General features: G+C 29.0%; 1 protein-coding gene across 4 annotated transcripts in view; it reads right to left on the bottom strand.

Annotated features, from left to right (window-relative positions):
* The window catches only part of CDase (neutral ceramidase), a 46,851-nt gene that overhangs the window by 12,629 nt on the left and 15,731 nt on the right, over window positions 1-18,491 (bottom strand). Inside the window, exons 1-3 of one of the 4 annotated variants that reach the window (XM_075292748.1) lie at window positions 15,977-16,165; window positions 2,335-2,542; window positions 2,113-2,259 (exon numbers count right to left, since the gene is read on the bottom strand). In XM_075292748.1, the coding sequence (XP_075148863.1) occupies window positions 2,113-2,259; window positions 2,335-2,472 (285 nt within the window). In that variant the 5' untranslated portion in view covers window positions 2,473-2,542; window positions 15,977-16,165. Of the gene's footprint in view, window positions 1-2,112; window positions 2,260-2,334; window positions 2,543-8,313; window positions 8,332-15,168; window positions 15,205-15,976; window positions 16,166-18,491 lie in introns of those variants that run through there. The other 3 variants (XM_075292749.1, XM_075292750.1, XM_075292747.1) reach the window with 3 other exon arrangements.

Here is an 18,491-nt window from a genome sequence, read left to right on the forward strand (position 1 = left end):
TTTGCCCAAATAAATTTGACAAACATTCTTTTCCTCTGTTGGTTAAGCTACTCTTGTAGTTTAGTCAACAAAATGGTTTTAAAGCTCAGATCAAAACAACAAATATGATATTAAATTTTGACAAAATTTTCTATAGAAATAAAATTTTCACAAAATTCTATACAGAAATAACAATTTTAAAAAATTTTCTATAGAAGTAAAATTTTGACAAAATTTTCTATAGAAGTAAAATGTTGACATAATTTTTTATAGAAATAAAATTTTGACATAATTTTCTATAGAAATAAAATTTTGACAAAATTTTCTATAGAAAAAAAACATTTGACAACATTTTCCATAGAAATCAAAATGTTGACAAAATTTTCTATAGAAATACAATTTTTACAAAGCTTTCTAGAGAAATAAAATTTTGATAAAATGTTCTATAGATATTAAATTTTGACAAAATTTTCTATAGAAATAAAATTTTCACAAAATTTTCTATAGAAGTAAAATTTTGACAAAATTTTCTATAGAAATAAATTTTTGACAAAATTTTCTATAGAAATAAAATTTTGACAAAATTTTCTAAAAAAAACATTTGACTACATTTTCTATAGAAGTAAAATTTTGATACAGTTTTCTATAGAAATCAAAATTTCACAAAATTTTCTATAGAAATCAAATTTTGACACAATTTTCTATAGAAATCAAAATTTCACAAAATTTTCTATAGAAAAAAAATGTTGACAATATTTTCTATAGAAATAAACTTTTGACAAAATGTTCTATAGATATTATATTTTGACAAATTTTTTTATAAAAAAGAAAAAAAACATTTGATAAGATTTTCTATAGAAATAAAATTTTGACAAAATTTTCTATAGAAATAAAATTTTGACAACATTTTCTGTAGAAATAAAATTTTCACAAAATTTTCTATAGAAATAAAATTTTGACATAATTTTCTATAGAAATAAAATGTTGACAAAGCTTACTATAGAAATAACATATTGACAAAATTTTCTATAGCAATAAAATGTTGACAAAATTTTCTATAGAAATAAAATTTTGTTTGTTTGTTATTGTTGGCTTCTATTCAATCGTTATTGTTGTTTTTGATCTCAGCTTAAAGCCATGCATTGACTAAACTACAAGTGTAGCTTAACCAACAGAGGAAAAGTATGCTTGTCAAATTTATTTGGATGATGCACAGTGCGGGTGAAAAATGGTTAAATTTGGGAAGAATAATTCTCGTATGTAAATTTCATAAGAAATTAACATAAAAGAACCAAATTTAATCATCTCACCCGGCTAGATCTCGCTAAAGACTATGGAAATGTGTAGTGGCCAACACTGAAACATATATGTATAGTCAGGCTTGCGAGATGGCTATCTGGCATTTTCTTTTCAGTAACTTAATGATGTCAATTCCCTTAATCTTCCTGTCCAATAAGCTCGAATAAATATTGTAATAATTTCTAGATATTAATGTTGACAAAATTTTCTATAGAAATAAAAATGTTGAATAGAAATAAAATTTTTACAAATTTCTATACAGAAATAAAATGTTCATAAAATTTTCTATAGAAGTAAAATTTTGACAAAATTTTCTATAGAAATAAAGTTTTGACATAATTTTCTATAAAATTAGAAATAAATTTTTGACAACATTTTCTATAAAAATAAACATTTGACAACATTTTCACAAAATTTTCTATAGTAATAAATTGTTGACAAAAATTTCTATAGAAATAAAATGTTGACAAAATGTTCTATAGATATTAAATTTTGACAAATTTTCTATAGAAAAAAACATTTGACAACATTTTTTATAGAAATCAAATTTTGACACAAATTTTCAATAGAAATCAAAATTTTCTAAAGAAATAAAATTTTGACAATATTTTCTATAGAAATAAAATGTTCACAAAATTTTCTATAGAAATAAAAATGTTGAATAGAAATAAAAGGTTGACAAAATTTTCTATCAAAGTAAAATTTTGGAAAAATTTTAACTGTTAAATTACATTAATTAAATTTGGAAAAATGTTGGTCCAATTGTGGAAAAATGTTGGTCCAAAATAAAAATTCATTGTGACAACGCTGCCCACAGCACTCTCACACACATACCTCACGTTTAACGCCAAATCCCATCATACCAGAATCAACGGAAACATAGGCTACGCGTCTCTTATTGGCATCTTCAACTACAAAAGCACGTGCAAATTGTCTTAAGTGTATGCCACGACCAACTTGTTTGATGTTGGCATAGCCCATCTGCAAATCAAGTAAAGCAATATAACAACATTTTCATTATACAATAATTGAGAAATTTGGATAACACGAACTTACAAAATTTATTTCCACTGGTGGACCGGTACAATCAGCTCGACCCAAGCCAACCTTATAAGCGTCAACAGCATCCCAGAGCAGTGTTGAAAGGCATAAAAATACCAAAAAGCCGCAAATACTTATCGATTTAAAATTCATGTTTTCGTCTTTGTGGGAAAGAGGGCTAACAGTAATACATCACCGATATTCAAAGAATGTAGTGGATTAGCTGCAAAATAAATACAAAAATATTTAATTAGAAAAATTTCGATACTGGGTGTTGAATAGAAAATACACTGAAAAAATATTAATATAAAATAATATGCAGATAATTTACAGAATATTAAAGGCATAGTTCTGTGCAATAGAGAAACTTTGATTAAAAGAAAGTTCATAATCAATATTTTATTTTTTTTCTGCAACCCTTAAAAATATTGCAAAAAGAACATCTGCACAGCACATTTTTTCTAATCTTTTTTTTTCAAAAATCCATCCATTAAAGTCGTTTGTGAAGCAAGGCTAATTTCCCTTTAATTAAAAAATAATATTTTTGATTTAAAGAAATAACCCCTAAATTCACTGACATATTGAATCTACGGAAAAAATCTTCCCAATACCTCATAATACTCCACTATACGTATTTTATTATCATACGCACACTTCTTACGATTAGTGTAATGTTCTTACTACCCCTCCTCTATACAATGGTCAATGTGTCTACCACTACAATCCTCTACTATGGTAACCATATTTCAGTATTGGGTACAACCAGTTACATGGGAATGTGCTATCTGACTACATTATTTCGTAGTCACTATGAAAATAATTCCCATACACAACATGGTTGTACCTGGTTATAAGTGCAACTATTTCGGAAAATGGGCAATATTCTATTGTCGGACAAGTCTTTTAGCATATATCCAACTGTTTAAGGAGTTCAACCCCATGCGCATTCGATTCCAAAAGATTTTTTTTACACTAATGACTTTGTTATTCATTCCGGGAGAAATGAGATGATTGAAGTAGGGATACTTTTAAGACACAATTCTTTTTCAAATTTGAGTTTTGCGTTCTTGATGCTAGTAAACAAATTTGAATTTATTCGTTTTTCGGCATTTTGCTTCATGTGCTTACAAAGTCCTTTAACATTTTAACGAAAACTTAAAATTATGCTATATTTTATATAAAAAACATGTTTAAAATAAAGTGTTGAAAAACATCTCCTATTTTTGAAATCAAGATATGTTAGAAAAAGTTATCAAATTTAAAGACCCTTTCATTAATTTAAAAGAATTTTTCTGAATTGACCTTAGTTGAACAAAATTTTCTTTCATGTAAAAATACCCATTTTTATGTCGAATCACTATGAGGATAAAATGACTCAATTGAAAAGGTAGTCGACTTTTGGACAAGGAAAAAACTTTATATCTAAGAAATGCACGTTCTATGCTAAGCAAAATTCGAATTCGTATTTTAAGGACATGAAATCTTTATCCTTACGCCAATATTTTTTCAATGTACCCATACAAACTGATCCCCATATTTGACTTCTTGAGCCCAGCAAAAACGAATTGGAAGTTCTTCTTAACTCATTACTTTTAAAGTACATCCAAAAGCCCCCTTGTAGCGCTTGAATTCATTTTGACTTCACTAGAAGTTCTTTTGAAGTGATGTAAAAGAGAATAAAGACAAATATAATAAAGGAAAATAAAAACAAAAATACTTGAAAAGTGTACATGAAATCCGAAATAATAAAAAAACATAACATCTGAAGAACTAAATCAAAATTTATGCCTTCAATTCCGCCCCATGAGAAGCCCTTGTAAAATTCATTACTTCCGAGCCTAATATTGCACCACCTCCAGGCACAGTTGGTAGAATTGACCAAAAATGGTAGATTTTGCAAACTATTTGCAAACCTCTCCAACTAAGAGGTACTTCAATTTCCTATAGAAATAAAATTTTGACAAAATTTTCTATAGAAAGAAAATTTTGACAAAATTTTCTATAGAAAGAAAATTTTGACAAACTTTTCTATAGAAATAAAATTTTGACAAAATTTTCTTTAGAAATAAAGTTTTGACAAAATTTTCTATAGAAATAAAAATTTCATAAAATTTTCTATAGAAAAAAATTGATAAAATTTCATATAAAAATAACATTTTGACAAAATTTTCTATAGAAATAAAATTTTGTCACAATTTTCCATAGAAATAAAATAAACATTTTCTATAGAAATAAAATTTTGATAAAATTTTCTATAGCAATAAAATTTTGACAAAATTTTCTATAGAAATAAAATTTTGACAAGCTTTTCTATAGGAATAAAATTTTGACAAAAATTTCTATAGAAATAAAATTATGGCAAATTTTTCTATAGGAATAAAATTTTGCCAAATTTTTCTATAGAAATAAAATTTTGACGAAATTTTCTATAGAAATAAAATTTTGACAAAATTTTCTATAGAAATAAAATTTTGACAAAATTTTCTATAGAAAGAAACTATTGACAAAATTTTCTATAGAAATAAAATTTTGATAAAATTTTCTAGAGAAATAAAAGTTTGATAAAATTTTCTATAGAAATAAAATTTTGAAAAAATTTTCTATAGAAATAAAATTTTGATAAAATTTTCTAGAGAAATAAAAGTTTGATAAAATTTTCTATAGAAATAAAATTTTGACAAAATTTTCTATAGAAATAAAAGTTTGATAAAATTTTCTATAGAAATAAAATTTTGATAAAATTTCCTATAGAAATAAAATTTTGACAAAATTTTCTAGAGAAATAAAATTTTCTAGCTATACAATTTTGACAAACTTTTCTATAGAAAGAAAATGTTGACAAAATTTTCTATAAAAATAAAATTTTGACAAAATTTTCTATAGAAATAAAATTTTGACAAACTTTTCTATAGTAATAAAATTTTGACAAAATTTTCTATAGAAATAAAATTTTGACAAAATTTTCTAGAGAAATAAAATTTTGCCAAATTTTTCTATAGAAATAAAATTTTGACAAATTTTTCTATAGAAATAAAATTTTGACAAAATTTTCTATAGTAATAAAATTTTGACAAAATTTTCTATAGAAATAAAATTTTGACAAAATTTTCTATAGAAATAAAATTTTGACAAAATTTTCTATAAAAATAAAATTTTGACAAACTTTTCTATAGAAATAAAATTTTGACAAAATTTTCTATAAAAATAAAATTTTGACAAACTTTTCTATAGAAATAAAATTTTGACAAAATTTTCTATAGAAATAAAATTTTGACAAAATTTTCTAGAGAAATAAAATTTTCTATAGCTATACAATTTTGACAAACTTTTCTATAGAAATAAAATTTTGACAAAATTTTCTATAGAAAAAAAATGTTGACAAAATTTTCTATAGAAATAAAATTTTGATAAAATTTTCTATAGAAATAAAATTTTGATAAAATTTTCTATAGAAATAATAATAGAAAATAAAAACAAAAATACTTGAAAAGTGTACATGAAATCCGAAATAATAAAAAAACATAACATCTGAAGAACTAAATCAAAATTTATGCCTTCAATTCCGCCCCATGAGAAGCCCTTGTGAAATTCATTACTTCCGAGCCTAATATTGCACCACCTCCAGGCACAGTTGGTAGAATTGACCAAAAATGGTAGATTTTGCAAACTATTTGCAAACCTCTCCAACTAAGAAATACTTCAATTTCCTATAGAAATAAAATTTTGACAAAATTTTCTATAGAAAGAAAATTTTGACAAACTTTTCTATAGAAATAAAATTTTGACAAAATTTTCTTTAGAAATAAAGTTTTGACAAAATTTTCTATAGAAATAAAAATTTCATAAAATTTTCTATAGAAAAAAATTGATAAAATTTCATATAAAAATAACATTTTGACAAAATTTTCTATAGAAATAAAATTTTGTCACAATTTTCCATAGAAATAAAATAAACATTTTCTATAGAAATAAAATTTTGATAAAATTTTCTATAGCAATAAAATTTTGACAAAATTTTCTATAGAAATAAAATTTTGACAAGCTTTTCTATAGGAATAAAATTTTGACAAAAATTTCTATAGAAAGAAACTATTGACAAAATTTTCTATAGAAATAAAATTTTGATAAAATTTTCTAGAGAAATAAAAGTTTGATAAAATTTTCTATAGTAATAAAATTTTGAAAAAATTTTCTATAGAAATAAAATTTTGATAAAATTTTCTAGAGAAATAAAAGTTTGATAAAATTTTCTATAGAAATAAAATTTTGACAAAATTTTCTATAGAAATAAAAGTTTGATAAAATTTTCTATAGAAATAAAATTTTGATAAAATTTCCTATAGAAATAAAATTTTGACAAAATTTTCTAGAGAAATAAAATTTTCTATAGCTATACAATTTTGACAAACTTTTCTATAGAAAGAAAATGTTGACAAAATTTTCTATAAAAATAAAATTTTGACAAAATTTTCTATAGAAATAAAATTTTGACAAACTTTTCTATAGTAATAAAATTTTGACAAAATTTTCTATAGAAATAAAATTTTGACAAAATTTTCTATAGAAATAAAATTTTGACAAAATTTTCTATAGAAATAAAATTTTGATGAACTTTTCTATAGAAATAAAATTTTGACAAACTTTTCTATAGAAATAAAATTTTGACAAAATTTTCTACAAAAATAAAATTTTGACAAAAATTTCTATAGAAATAAAATTTTGACAAAATTTTCTATAGAAATAAAATTTTGACAAAATTTTCTATAGAAAGAAAATATTGACAAACTTTTCTATAGAAATAAAATTTTTAACAAAATTTTCTATAGAAATAAAATTTTGATAAAATTTTCTATAGAAATAAAATTTTGATAATATTTCCTATAGAAATAAAATTTTGACAAAATTTTGTAGAGTAATAAAATTTTGGCAAAATATTCTAGAGATATAACATTTTGACAAAAATTTCTAGACAAATAAAATTTTGACAAAAATTTCTAGAAAAATAAAATTTTGACAAATTTTCTATAGAAATAAAAAAAAATTGAAAAAATTCTTAAAATAACCACAAAAATAGGATCGGACACTTCTAAGAGAGATTTTATTTCACGAAGATTAGTTGATTTTAGTTAAATTTTGCCTAATGTTCCTCGTTTGAATAATTTTTTGGTAACTTTAACGGTAACTTCGTGTGCCAAAATTTTTCTTAAGAGTTTTCACCGTAAGAAGTTCACCACTTGGATCTAAATAAATAGAACAAATAGTCTAAGGGTATGGTCACACAAGGCAAATATTTGACAAAATGAATGTCAAATTTGTTTCCTGGATCACTTTTGAAACCTTAATACAGGTTTTGGAAAATACTCCTATTGTGATGTAATGTACTCCATATGAGCTGCAAATATTTGGTCGTTTGACTATGGGGAAGAATTCTTTTTTGATTTCTGTCAAATATACCGTAAGATCGGGCTGTCGCTATACACAACCTAGCCTATATTTTCCAAAAATTGTAGTTTCCAAATTCTGACTTTCTTCTATAGTACGTCAAAATGTCTGCTTTCAACAACCTGGCTGGCGTATAAAATCAAGTGCTATTGGACTAAATAATTGAGTCATCCAACTCAAATGGAGGTGATAGTAGATGCCCCATTTGTCATGCCGATTACAATAAAATATCGGACTGATCATGGATCAATCCTATTCGAACAAAATAAAAACATTTGAACCTTTCTCAACGGCAAAACACTACAAAAACTATAATCAACCACAAATCTTGAAGAGCTCCCTTATAAGTATTACTCATGACCACGGAAAATAGAACAAAACTTTTTGCAAAGTCCATCGGTCAATCGCATTTGCTTACCGCAGTACAGTACACAGTGTGCCAAAAACAATTGACTTTGTCTACTTGTCAAACCATAAAATGCATGTAACAAAAACAAAAGCCCCAATAGCACCAAAAACCACAACAGTACTGTAAATTTAAATCAGACTCACTTTCAATGTCATCAAGCCGCATTATCAAGTGACAGGTCGATAGCTCTATGAAAAATGAAAATAAATAAAGTCTTAGTCGATTGGGACGGACATAGAATTAATATGCGAAAAACGTAGCATATACGAAAATTAAATGGTACGAACTTAAACTACACAAATATTAAGTGGTGAAGAGCCTTTTAAGAAATTATCAGATTTTTTGTTTGTTTGTTTTGTTTTAATGTTTTCTGGGTTCTTTTTGTTTAGTGCTTGATATGTTTGTTTATTAAGCCATGCTACTATTGGGGTAACATGTTAGCCATATTAATTTCTTTTAGCCAATTGGGAAGTTGATCTTTTATCGAAGAGTGATTACCCAGAAATAAAATTCTGAAATTAATAGAAAACTGTTTACTAAGTTTACTTCCCTCTCTCTCTTTCTTTCTCTTGGGATAGACTTAGAAATGTTAACATATTTCCTATTTCCTCATTTTCAAAGTACGAGTATTGTTAAAAAGTTTCCCATACATCGATGATCAAGTTCATCAATTATGCTCAATTACTCAAAGTAAATTCATTATTGGTTTTTACTAAATTATGTGAGCAATACATAAATAAATTGGTGGTTTGAGGTAAGCCTCTATCGAATCACGTTTTATTGACGATTTTTATGTTGGTGCGGGGGGTTTCTAAAACGTAGGGAACCTGGAATGAGTGTTGTCAACTATTAAGAAATAGCTAGAGATCAAACAAAATTTATAGCAAACAATAACTAATTTTTTTAAACTATCCAGAAAAAATAACTAAATGAAAATAAAGTAATTTTAGTAGTACAATGGGCATCTACTTCAAGAAAGTCTTCACTATTGGTGTAGCTATAAGAATCATCACCATTAGCATCCCAGCAAAAAAATTTGGAAGTTCTTGTTAAGGCACAACTTTAAAAACACTTCCAAAAATGTGCTCCCAAAGATGTTCTCTATTTTAACTGCACAGGAAGTTCATTTGAGTAAATTTTTTATAACTCGCTTTTTTCATATGTTAAATCCGAAAAAATGTTAAATCCTTTCTAGAAAAATAGCGAATTTTTGAAAATATTTGATGTGTGAGTTATAATGCATTTAAAATCATAAAAAAATTTAAAAAATTATTTATTCGTCAAAATATCACAAATCTTCTTTATTCACATCCAAATCACTGGATTCGTATCACACCTTAAAAAGCGATGCAAATTCAGTGCAACGTCTGTTGAAATGGTGGACATCCGTCCTATGACAAGCCCATGCTAAAATCATCGCTTCTGCGCCAATTTTGCACCACTTCCGGATCCAAAAAGAACATTTTACTACTTTTTTGGTGACGCTTTTTTGCTAGGATCAGAAATAAATTACAATCAAAAAAGGGCTCTATTTCACTAGAGCCAATTTAACTTTATTTTAGTTCATGGCTTTATTATTTTTAGAGAAAGTTTCCATTACTCAAATAACGATAAATACACGCAAAAAACGAAATTTTAGACAAACAAAGATCATTTATCATTTGCTTTTCGCTGTAAGGAAGTTTATTTGGAAGAAAAGTATATACTTTTTGGGATGTAAAAACAATTTCATAAAGACTAACTAAAAAAACAATCTTTTCTGGCTAATTGCATTTTCCCTCACATCTTTCTCACTCCCACGAGTTTTTATAGTTCTTAGCACCTTTTTCTGTAATACAAACAATGTAGAAAAATTTATTCGATTTTATAGATTTTTTAAATTTTACTTAAGACTTAAAGTCAGAAAAGAACAGTGTTTGATATGAACGAAATGGACTGTGTTTTTGGTTCAAAAATTTTTTTTTTATTGAAAAAATTTAAATTTTGTAAGAAAAGATTTTATTTTGGTGATAAAAATATAACATTTTGAATATCTATCTATCTATATATATATAAAATTCAATCTATGTTTGTTTGTTTGTTTGTATGTTCCGAGTTGACTACGAATCGGCTGAAACGATTTACTTGAAACTTTAAGAGATCGTAGGGGGCGTTCATGTGGTGAAAATGGGGTACCTCATTTTTTGACACCTGGTCGCGGAGGGGGACCTCCCCTTTGTCGGACTTTTTGAAAATTGGACCAAAATTGACCGATTTGCTTGAAATTTTCATTGAAGATTGGGGTTGGCATCTAGACAAAGATCCGCTACTTTATATTTCGATATTTGTTGGCGGAGGGGGACCTCCCCTTTGTTCGACTTTTTTTAAGTACAGTGAAAAAACTAAAATTCTCTAAATTATTTGAGATTTACAGAGAACATGCGGTGAGGTTATGGAATTACTATGGGGTACCTGATGATTTCATATGTGGACGGGGAGGGGGACCTCCCCCTTGCCCTACTTTTTGAAACTTGGAACAAAATTATGCGATTTGCCTGAAATTTTCATTGAATGTTGGGTTTGGCATCTAGAAAAAATCCGCTATATTATTTTTCAATATTTGGTCGGGGAGGGGGACCACCCCTTTGCCCGACTTTTTTTTAAAGTACAGTGAAAACAAAACTAAACTCCCCGACTGACTTTTTATGAAAAAAAATGGGTGAGATTATGAAATTTATATCAGGTTCCTGATTTTTTAATAAAAATAAAAGGGCATAGGAAGACATCCGCTTCTCTTAAGTACATGCAGAGAAACAATTAAATTTTACCGAGTTACTTGAAATCTACAGAGGACTGATACCTGATTTTGTGATATTTAGACGGAAGAGAGGCCGCCCCTTTAGGCTTATAATTTGCTTGACATTTTCTGGGACGTTTACAAAATATACGCTACATCACTTTTCGATAGTTGGTCGGGGAGGAGGTCCTTCTCTAAAACTGCAAAAAAAAAATTCTTAAGTTTTCTTGAAATTTACAAAGGCAGTGGGGGAAGGTTATGAACGAAGAGGCAACCTTCCTTGCCCCACACTTGAATGAAAGTTTCAAGAATTTTCAGGGAAGGTTAGGGGTGCTATTCACTACGGTGTTTGTCGATATTGTATCGGGGAAAGTGACGTCCCTTTAAAACAATAGAGCAAAATTTAAACATCTCCGATCTACTTTACAGGGAACGTGGGAGGAGGTGATTAAATTTATACATGATTTTAAAATTAGTATATGATTTTTCGATATTTGGTTGGGGAAGGGGAAAATTGAAATAAACTTTGTCGATTTACTTCGATAGAATTTATAGGGACCATTGAGTAGTTGTGAAATTAATATAGGATACGTGATAGTCCGATATCAGGTCGGAGTGGAGCGAAGGTGGGGAGAGGGATCCCTTTTGTTCGTTTTTTTCTTAAATTGAAAGTAGAGGGTTGTCCGTAAATGGGAACTCGGTACATAATTTTATGATTTTTGACTTCTTTTTAGTAAAGAACTTAAATTTACATGAAATTGGCAGCCAACGTAGAGGGTGCATAATTTTTCCAACATTTTAGCAAATGTTAATGTGGTAAAATTGTTTACTACTTTTGGTTTTTCCGATTTATTGGATTGGATATATTTAGTGCTTAATTTTCAGATATGTTGAGGAGAAGGATACCTTTCCTTGACAAACCACACTTAAAATGCACAAGAAATATTGAAGATTGTCCAACTACTTGAATACGGAACATTATTTAAAAAATTTGGTGGAAAGGGTACACCCTCTCCCCGAAATTTTTTAAGACGAACCGTTTTACATATGCATATCCGCCGTATTTGTACCTATAAACGAAAAAGCAAGTAGTCCGATTTGTTTGAAAGAATTCAAATCTTTTCGAATTTGTTTTCAACACGAAGGATATGGTTGACTAAGTTAACGCAAAATGTTCCTACAAATACGCTTCGGAAGGCGCAGCGAAGCGGGCCGGGTTAAGCTAGTATTAAAAAAAAAAAACAAAAGAAAAACGTTTTCGGTTCGGTTTATTTTGTGGCAGACACGAATTTAGTAAATCTTTATGCTTCATTTGTGTATTATACGTTAGTTAGTTAAATTAACTTTTTTAGTTAATTTAACTAACGCACGCAACAAATTATTAAAGTCAAGAAAACTTTCTCAAAACATAATAGTTCCATGAATTAAAATAGAGTTAAATTGGCTTTAGTGAAATATAGCGTTCATTTGTTTTTTGTGAGTGTAGTTAGCACACTCGTCTTCAATCGGATCGGATGAAATGTAGGTTCCCAGTGGGATTAAGAAGTCAAATCTGGGGACCGGTTGGTATCGGAGCTACATGTATTTATGGGCCGACATGAACCAATTTTTGCATGGTTGCAAGGGGATGGGTTATGGCACCACATGGAGAATTTTAATCCGATCGGGTGAATATAAATACGGCCCAGGAAACTCAAAAAGTCATATCTAGAGATTGGTATATATGGGACTATACCTAGATATTTGTTATTTTGACATTATAGTGGCAACACAACATTTGTATGTGCTATCCAGAATATAGATACACTGGTATTGTATGAACCCAGATACACTATGGCGTTAAAGTTTTTTTTTATTCTAGATCCAATTTTTTGCTTCAAAATACGAAATTGTGTTATATCATATTAAATAAAACATAATTATGTCTATTACACTAGGTAACAAATAACAAAATTTTCTCTGTGATTTGTTTCTAGCATATTTTTTCTTATTGATTTTGACCTACTAAACACGAAAATGAGTTTTAAAAAATGCGATGCTAACAGCAATTTTGGTTTTTTTCGTGTAGCTGGAATCTTTACAAAGAAATTAAGCCCTTAGTAAACAAAATCTGACAACAAATAGCGGACTTATAATTTTGGTAAAGTAAAGTGGTAAAAGACCAAATCAACGCAAAAAAAATGAGTAGAAACAAAGATATAACTGTACATTTTATGCCATGTGGAAAACAGCGTTGATGCGTTGATTTGGTCTTTTCGGTCTTTTACCAAAAAAATTATAAGTCCGCTATTTCTTGTAAGATTTTGTTAAGTAAGGGCTTATTTTCTTTGTAAAAATTTCAGCTATACGTAATTTTATATTTTATATGAATTTTTATATGGTTTTTTCTGCCACATTTTTACTAAAAAAACGCCGTTTTTTAACCTTTTTAAGCCGCCAACATCCAAACTTCTTACCCGATTTGAAAATTTTCTGAGAATGAGTAGTATTAGGATCAATTTGAGTAGTATTAGGATCAAAAAGGTCAAAGAAAACGAAAGATATGCTCAAAATTGTAGGTGTACCTCCAAAAATTTAAAAAAATAATTTTAAAAAATTGTATCTCGAAAACCAATCGACAGAAAATTTTTTAAAACTCATTTTCGTGTTTCGTAGGTCAAAATCAATAAGAAAAAATATGCTAGAAACAAATCACAAAACGACTGTTGGCTAGTGTTATATATCAATTAATTTGTCGAAGAATATTAACTTATTTTTAGCATATCGGCGATTGTTATATAGTTTAGTTAAACTTTTCCAATTTTAACAGTGACGTGGGTGGCCAGTATGGGCGGCTAAATTTTGGCAAAAACTATAATAAATATTATTAATTTTTTCTGATATAAATCAATATTTTATATTAATTGGTGGCTAAATTTGAATCGAGATGAGTCGACATATTCGGCGGCGCCGTCGACTGCTAAAAACGGGTCGGCGACGGCTAAAATCGGCGGCGCGACTCGGTGGCTTCATTCTCTGTTCGTGACGCTGTCGACGGAATTGTCCCAGTATGTCCCATACTGGCCATCCACGTTACTCCTACACGCAAAGAAAAAAAAAAACGTTTGGAAAACGTGTACCGAAAACGTTTTTCTTTTGTTAGAGTTTTTGAATTGCTTCGAAAAGTATACACTTTTATCACCAAAAAAATTCATTTGTTACAAAATTTTTATTTTTTCAATAAAAAAAGTTATTTTTGAACCAACAACTCAGTCCATTTCGTTTATATCAGACACAGTTCTTTTCTAAATTTAGGACTTTAATAAGACACATTTTACAGTTCATAGTAAAAATTTAATATAGTAGAATGTAATGTTGAACATTTTTTCGGAATCTTCCGACCATATCTGGAATATATGTAAAAAAAAAAACTGGTCGAAGCAGGGATCGAACCCACGACCCTTGGCATGCAAGTCGGACGTAGCAACCACTGCTCCACGGTGCCCAACTAAATGTATTTTTCTGTTAAATAAACTTTGTTTAATCGACTCGTGGGCGCCGCAAGCTATGCTACATAAAAATAACTTAGTTATATGGGTAATTGTCTATTGATGACAATAACGGCTACATGGCTCAGTGGATAGTGTGTTGGCTTACAAATTGCATGGTCCGCGGTTCGATTCTCCGTCCAGGCGAAAGGTAAAAAAAAATAAAAATTTATAAAATCGTATAATTTATTCTACATTGTTTGTGTTACAGAAAAAGGTGCTAAGAACTAAAAAACATCGTGGAAGTGAGAAAGATGTGAGGGAAAATGCAATTAGCCAGAATTTATTTTTTTTAGTTAGTCTTTATGAAATTGTTTTTACATCCTGGAAAAGAATAAACGTTTATCACAAAAAGTATATACTTTTCTTCCAAATACACTTCCTTTCAACGAAAAGCAAATGAGAAACGAACTTTGTTTGTCTAAAATTTCGTTTGGGAGGAAAGAATTATTTTTTTGCGTGTGTGTATCCGCAAACCCAGTATCTCACATACTGATCACCCACGTCACTCCTATTTTTTCTTTCCTATTCGTTTCTTTCTGAATGCATATGGATTTGAAAAAATATTTTTTTTTTTTCAATTAGGAAGATTTCAAAAAATCAACAATTTTTTCTACCAACTAATTATTGTTTTCTAAAAATTAATCCACGTTTTTTTTCCTTGATATAAAAGTTGGTCCATATAAATAACTCACTTTTTTAGATTGTGATACACAAATGTTTCTTTCTTCAATTATCACCACTTATCTACAATGCATTCAATTAAAGTAGCCAAAAATGTATTATTTAATTTTATGTTATGTCACATTGAACATGAAAATAAATAAATATCACTTTTCGATTCTCTTCTTTCACAAGAATAAAACTTTCATTGGCTTACTTTTATTTTTATTAGAATTTCGTTTCGTTACTATTTTCGTATTTTCCGTAACAAACTATTTCGTCGACAAGTAAATTTAATAAATAAAATAATAATGGTCTTTTACACAATATTTGTAGTGAGATTATTCACTGAGATTCATATGTTCTAGTCGTTTTTTTTTTATATTCATTCGTTTGATTTAATTTGCACCCACAGCGCGACAGGTACAAACATCCGTACACACATCTAAACATGCTTATATCTATCTACCTTGCAACGTGAGAGTGAAATGGGGGAGTGAGAGTAGACATAATGCACACACACACTCTAACTTATACCCATACTCAAGTGAGTGAATATAAAAAAAGTGTTGTCAAAATCACATTTATCACACGTTATTCATCAATTACACAGAACTACATAGAGGAGACATAACATGTCCATGTTTTTTTTTCGGGATCACAGTCATGATTACGTTTACTCTAACACCCACACATATACACTTGGGCTCTCATTCTATTTCAGAGCTAAAAAAATTATATATGATCATAGACAAGCACACACGCACGCACAATATGTAATTGAATCCCAAAGATCTGTAAAGGAGATAAAATTCACACGCATTTTCATTAAATTATCACCTTTCTGTAATACGAGAGTGGGAGTAATCACAATTCTATTTAAAATTCTATGAAGAAAAGTCGCGATCCGTTGTCTCCTTCTTTATGAATGAATGTATTAGACACTTGTTAACTTAACAACATAGAATTTCTAATTCTATTTTCACTTCACGATTGAAAAGTGACTTAGCAATTGTAATTTGATTTATTTTAAATTCATTACAAACTCGATTTAGCCATACAATAGAGTCGTCGTTATTAGTTTTTATAGCATTCATCATTGTATTTTTACGATATATTGTTTAATAATTTCCTTTCCGGTCATTCATAACTAGCTTTGTCGTTGTTGTATCGTTATTTTATTTTCACTAATTCACCAACGGCGTGCAATTCCACTTTAAAAGGTGCCAAGTGATTAGGGGTTTATTTTTATTTAATATATTTTTTATTTTAACTTTTTGGTTCGTCTGATTCTTCTATTTTCTTTAATTCGATTTGTTTCGCTTTGTCTTGTTCGACTAGTGGTGACTTAAAACGTAGAGGAGTTCACACCTCTGACAGGGGCTTAATAATACTGACAGTGACCATTTCATGCGATTCCATGATTCCCTGTTGAATGTTGTCCGATAGCAACATAATGAGAGTCGATGATACGCGTTGGTGCTCATTTTTTTCAGTCATTCTTCCATTGTGCTATAGAGTAAAAGAACCCCGTAGGCAAAGCAACTAATCCAGTTTTAGAAGTAATAGTGATTTTCATATGGGACTATATTTGCTACCCATTTTTATCGATCTGTGTACCACTTTTATCGATAATTACATAAGCTCCGTTCGAGAACCCGATAATTTTTGATAATTATCACAAATTTTTACTGGAAGTCGTTCCCCTGCCAGCATTCCAAAGTTCCATTTCATCCTCATCGCTACACACAAAAAATTATGACCAAAATTTTTTCAATTAAACACTTAATTGCATTTGGAAACGGATTCAATTAATATGTTAATTGATTCAATTAATTATTTAATCAAATCCGAATAAAAACCAATTAAAAAATGATTGATATTTGTTACGTTTCCAATTAAAATATTAATTGATTCAATCAATTTGTTAATAAATTCGGAAATAATTTTCAATTACAAACGTGAGTGACATTTTTTCCGTTTCCAATTACACATGTGATTGATCCAATCACCTTTGTGATTGATCCAATCACCTTTGTGATTGAAATTGAATAATTTTGAGCAATGGAAAGAGCGAAAAGAGAACAAGAGAATGGGTATTTATTCAACAAGGTATGATGGAGAGATCAGTCTGTTGAAGTAACTCATAACGAACGGTTGGGTTTTTGTTTTTCGCGTAAATTGAAAAACATGATTGGCGACATTCTGTCTGCTGCATTCAAAATGTGTGCATAAATATTTTGAACGCAACAACAAATCATAGCAAAGGGTTGAAATAAATAAAGTGTGCAACAACAAATGGCCACGTGGTAAAGGATTGAAAAAAATATATGAGAGAACGCATTTGAAATTACCTGTGTTTGTGTTTTGTGGTATTGTAAAAATGGAAAACAATCTACGTTTATTGAAGGTAAGAAATTATGAAATATGAATACCGTTTTCCATTGAAGCCTGTTTACATTAAACGGCTTCAATGGAATATATATTTTTATACCCTCCATCATAGGATGGGGGTATATTAACTTTGTCATTCCGTTTGTAACACATCGAAATATTGCTCTAAGACCCCATAAAGTATATATATTCTGGGTCGTGGTGAAATTCTGAGTCGATCTAAGCATGTCCGTCCGTCCGTCTGTTGGTGTTGGTATATGGTCTCTAACAACCATGCAAAAATTGGTCCATATCGGTCCATAATTATATATAGCCCCCCATATAAACCGATCCCCAGATTTGGCTTGCGGAGCCTCAAAGAGAAGCAAATTTTATCCGATCCGGCTGAAATTTGGTACATGATGTTGGTATATGGTCTCTAACAACCATGCAAAAATTGGTCCACATCGGTCCATAATTATATATAGCCCCCATATAAACCGATCCCCAGATTTGGTTTGTGGAGCCTATAAGAGAAGCATATTTCATCCGATCCGGCTGAAATTTGGTACATGGTGTTGGTATATGGTCTCTAACAACCATGCAAAAATTGGTCCATATCGGTCCATAATTATATATAGCCCCCATATCAGCCGATCCCCAGATTTGGCTTGTGGAGCCTCTAAGAGAAGCATATTTCATCCGAATCGGCTGAAATTTGGTACATTGTGTTGGTATATGGTCTCTAGCAACCGTGCAAAAATTGGTCCACATCGGTCCATAATTATATATAGCGCACATATAAACCGATCTCCAGATTTGGGTTGCGGAGCCTCTAAGAGAAGCAACTTTCATCCGATCCGGCTGGAATTTGGTACATGGTATTGGTATATGGTCTCTAGCAACCGTGCAAAAATTGGTCCATATCGGTCCATAATTATATATAGCCCCCATATAAAACGTTCTCCAGATTTGACCTCCG

This window comes from Haematobia irritans, chromosome 1 (genome assembly GCF_050003625.1).
Source record: "Haematobia irritans isolate KBUSLIRL chromosome 1, ASM5000362v1, whole genome shotgun sequence".
In the NCBI taxonomy this organism is placed as follows: Eukaryota; Metazoa; Arthropoda; class Insecta; order Diptera; family Muscidae; genus Haematobia; species Haematobia irritans.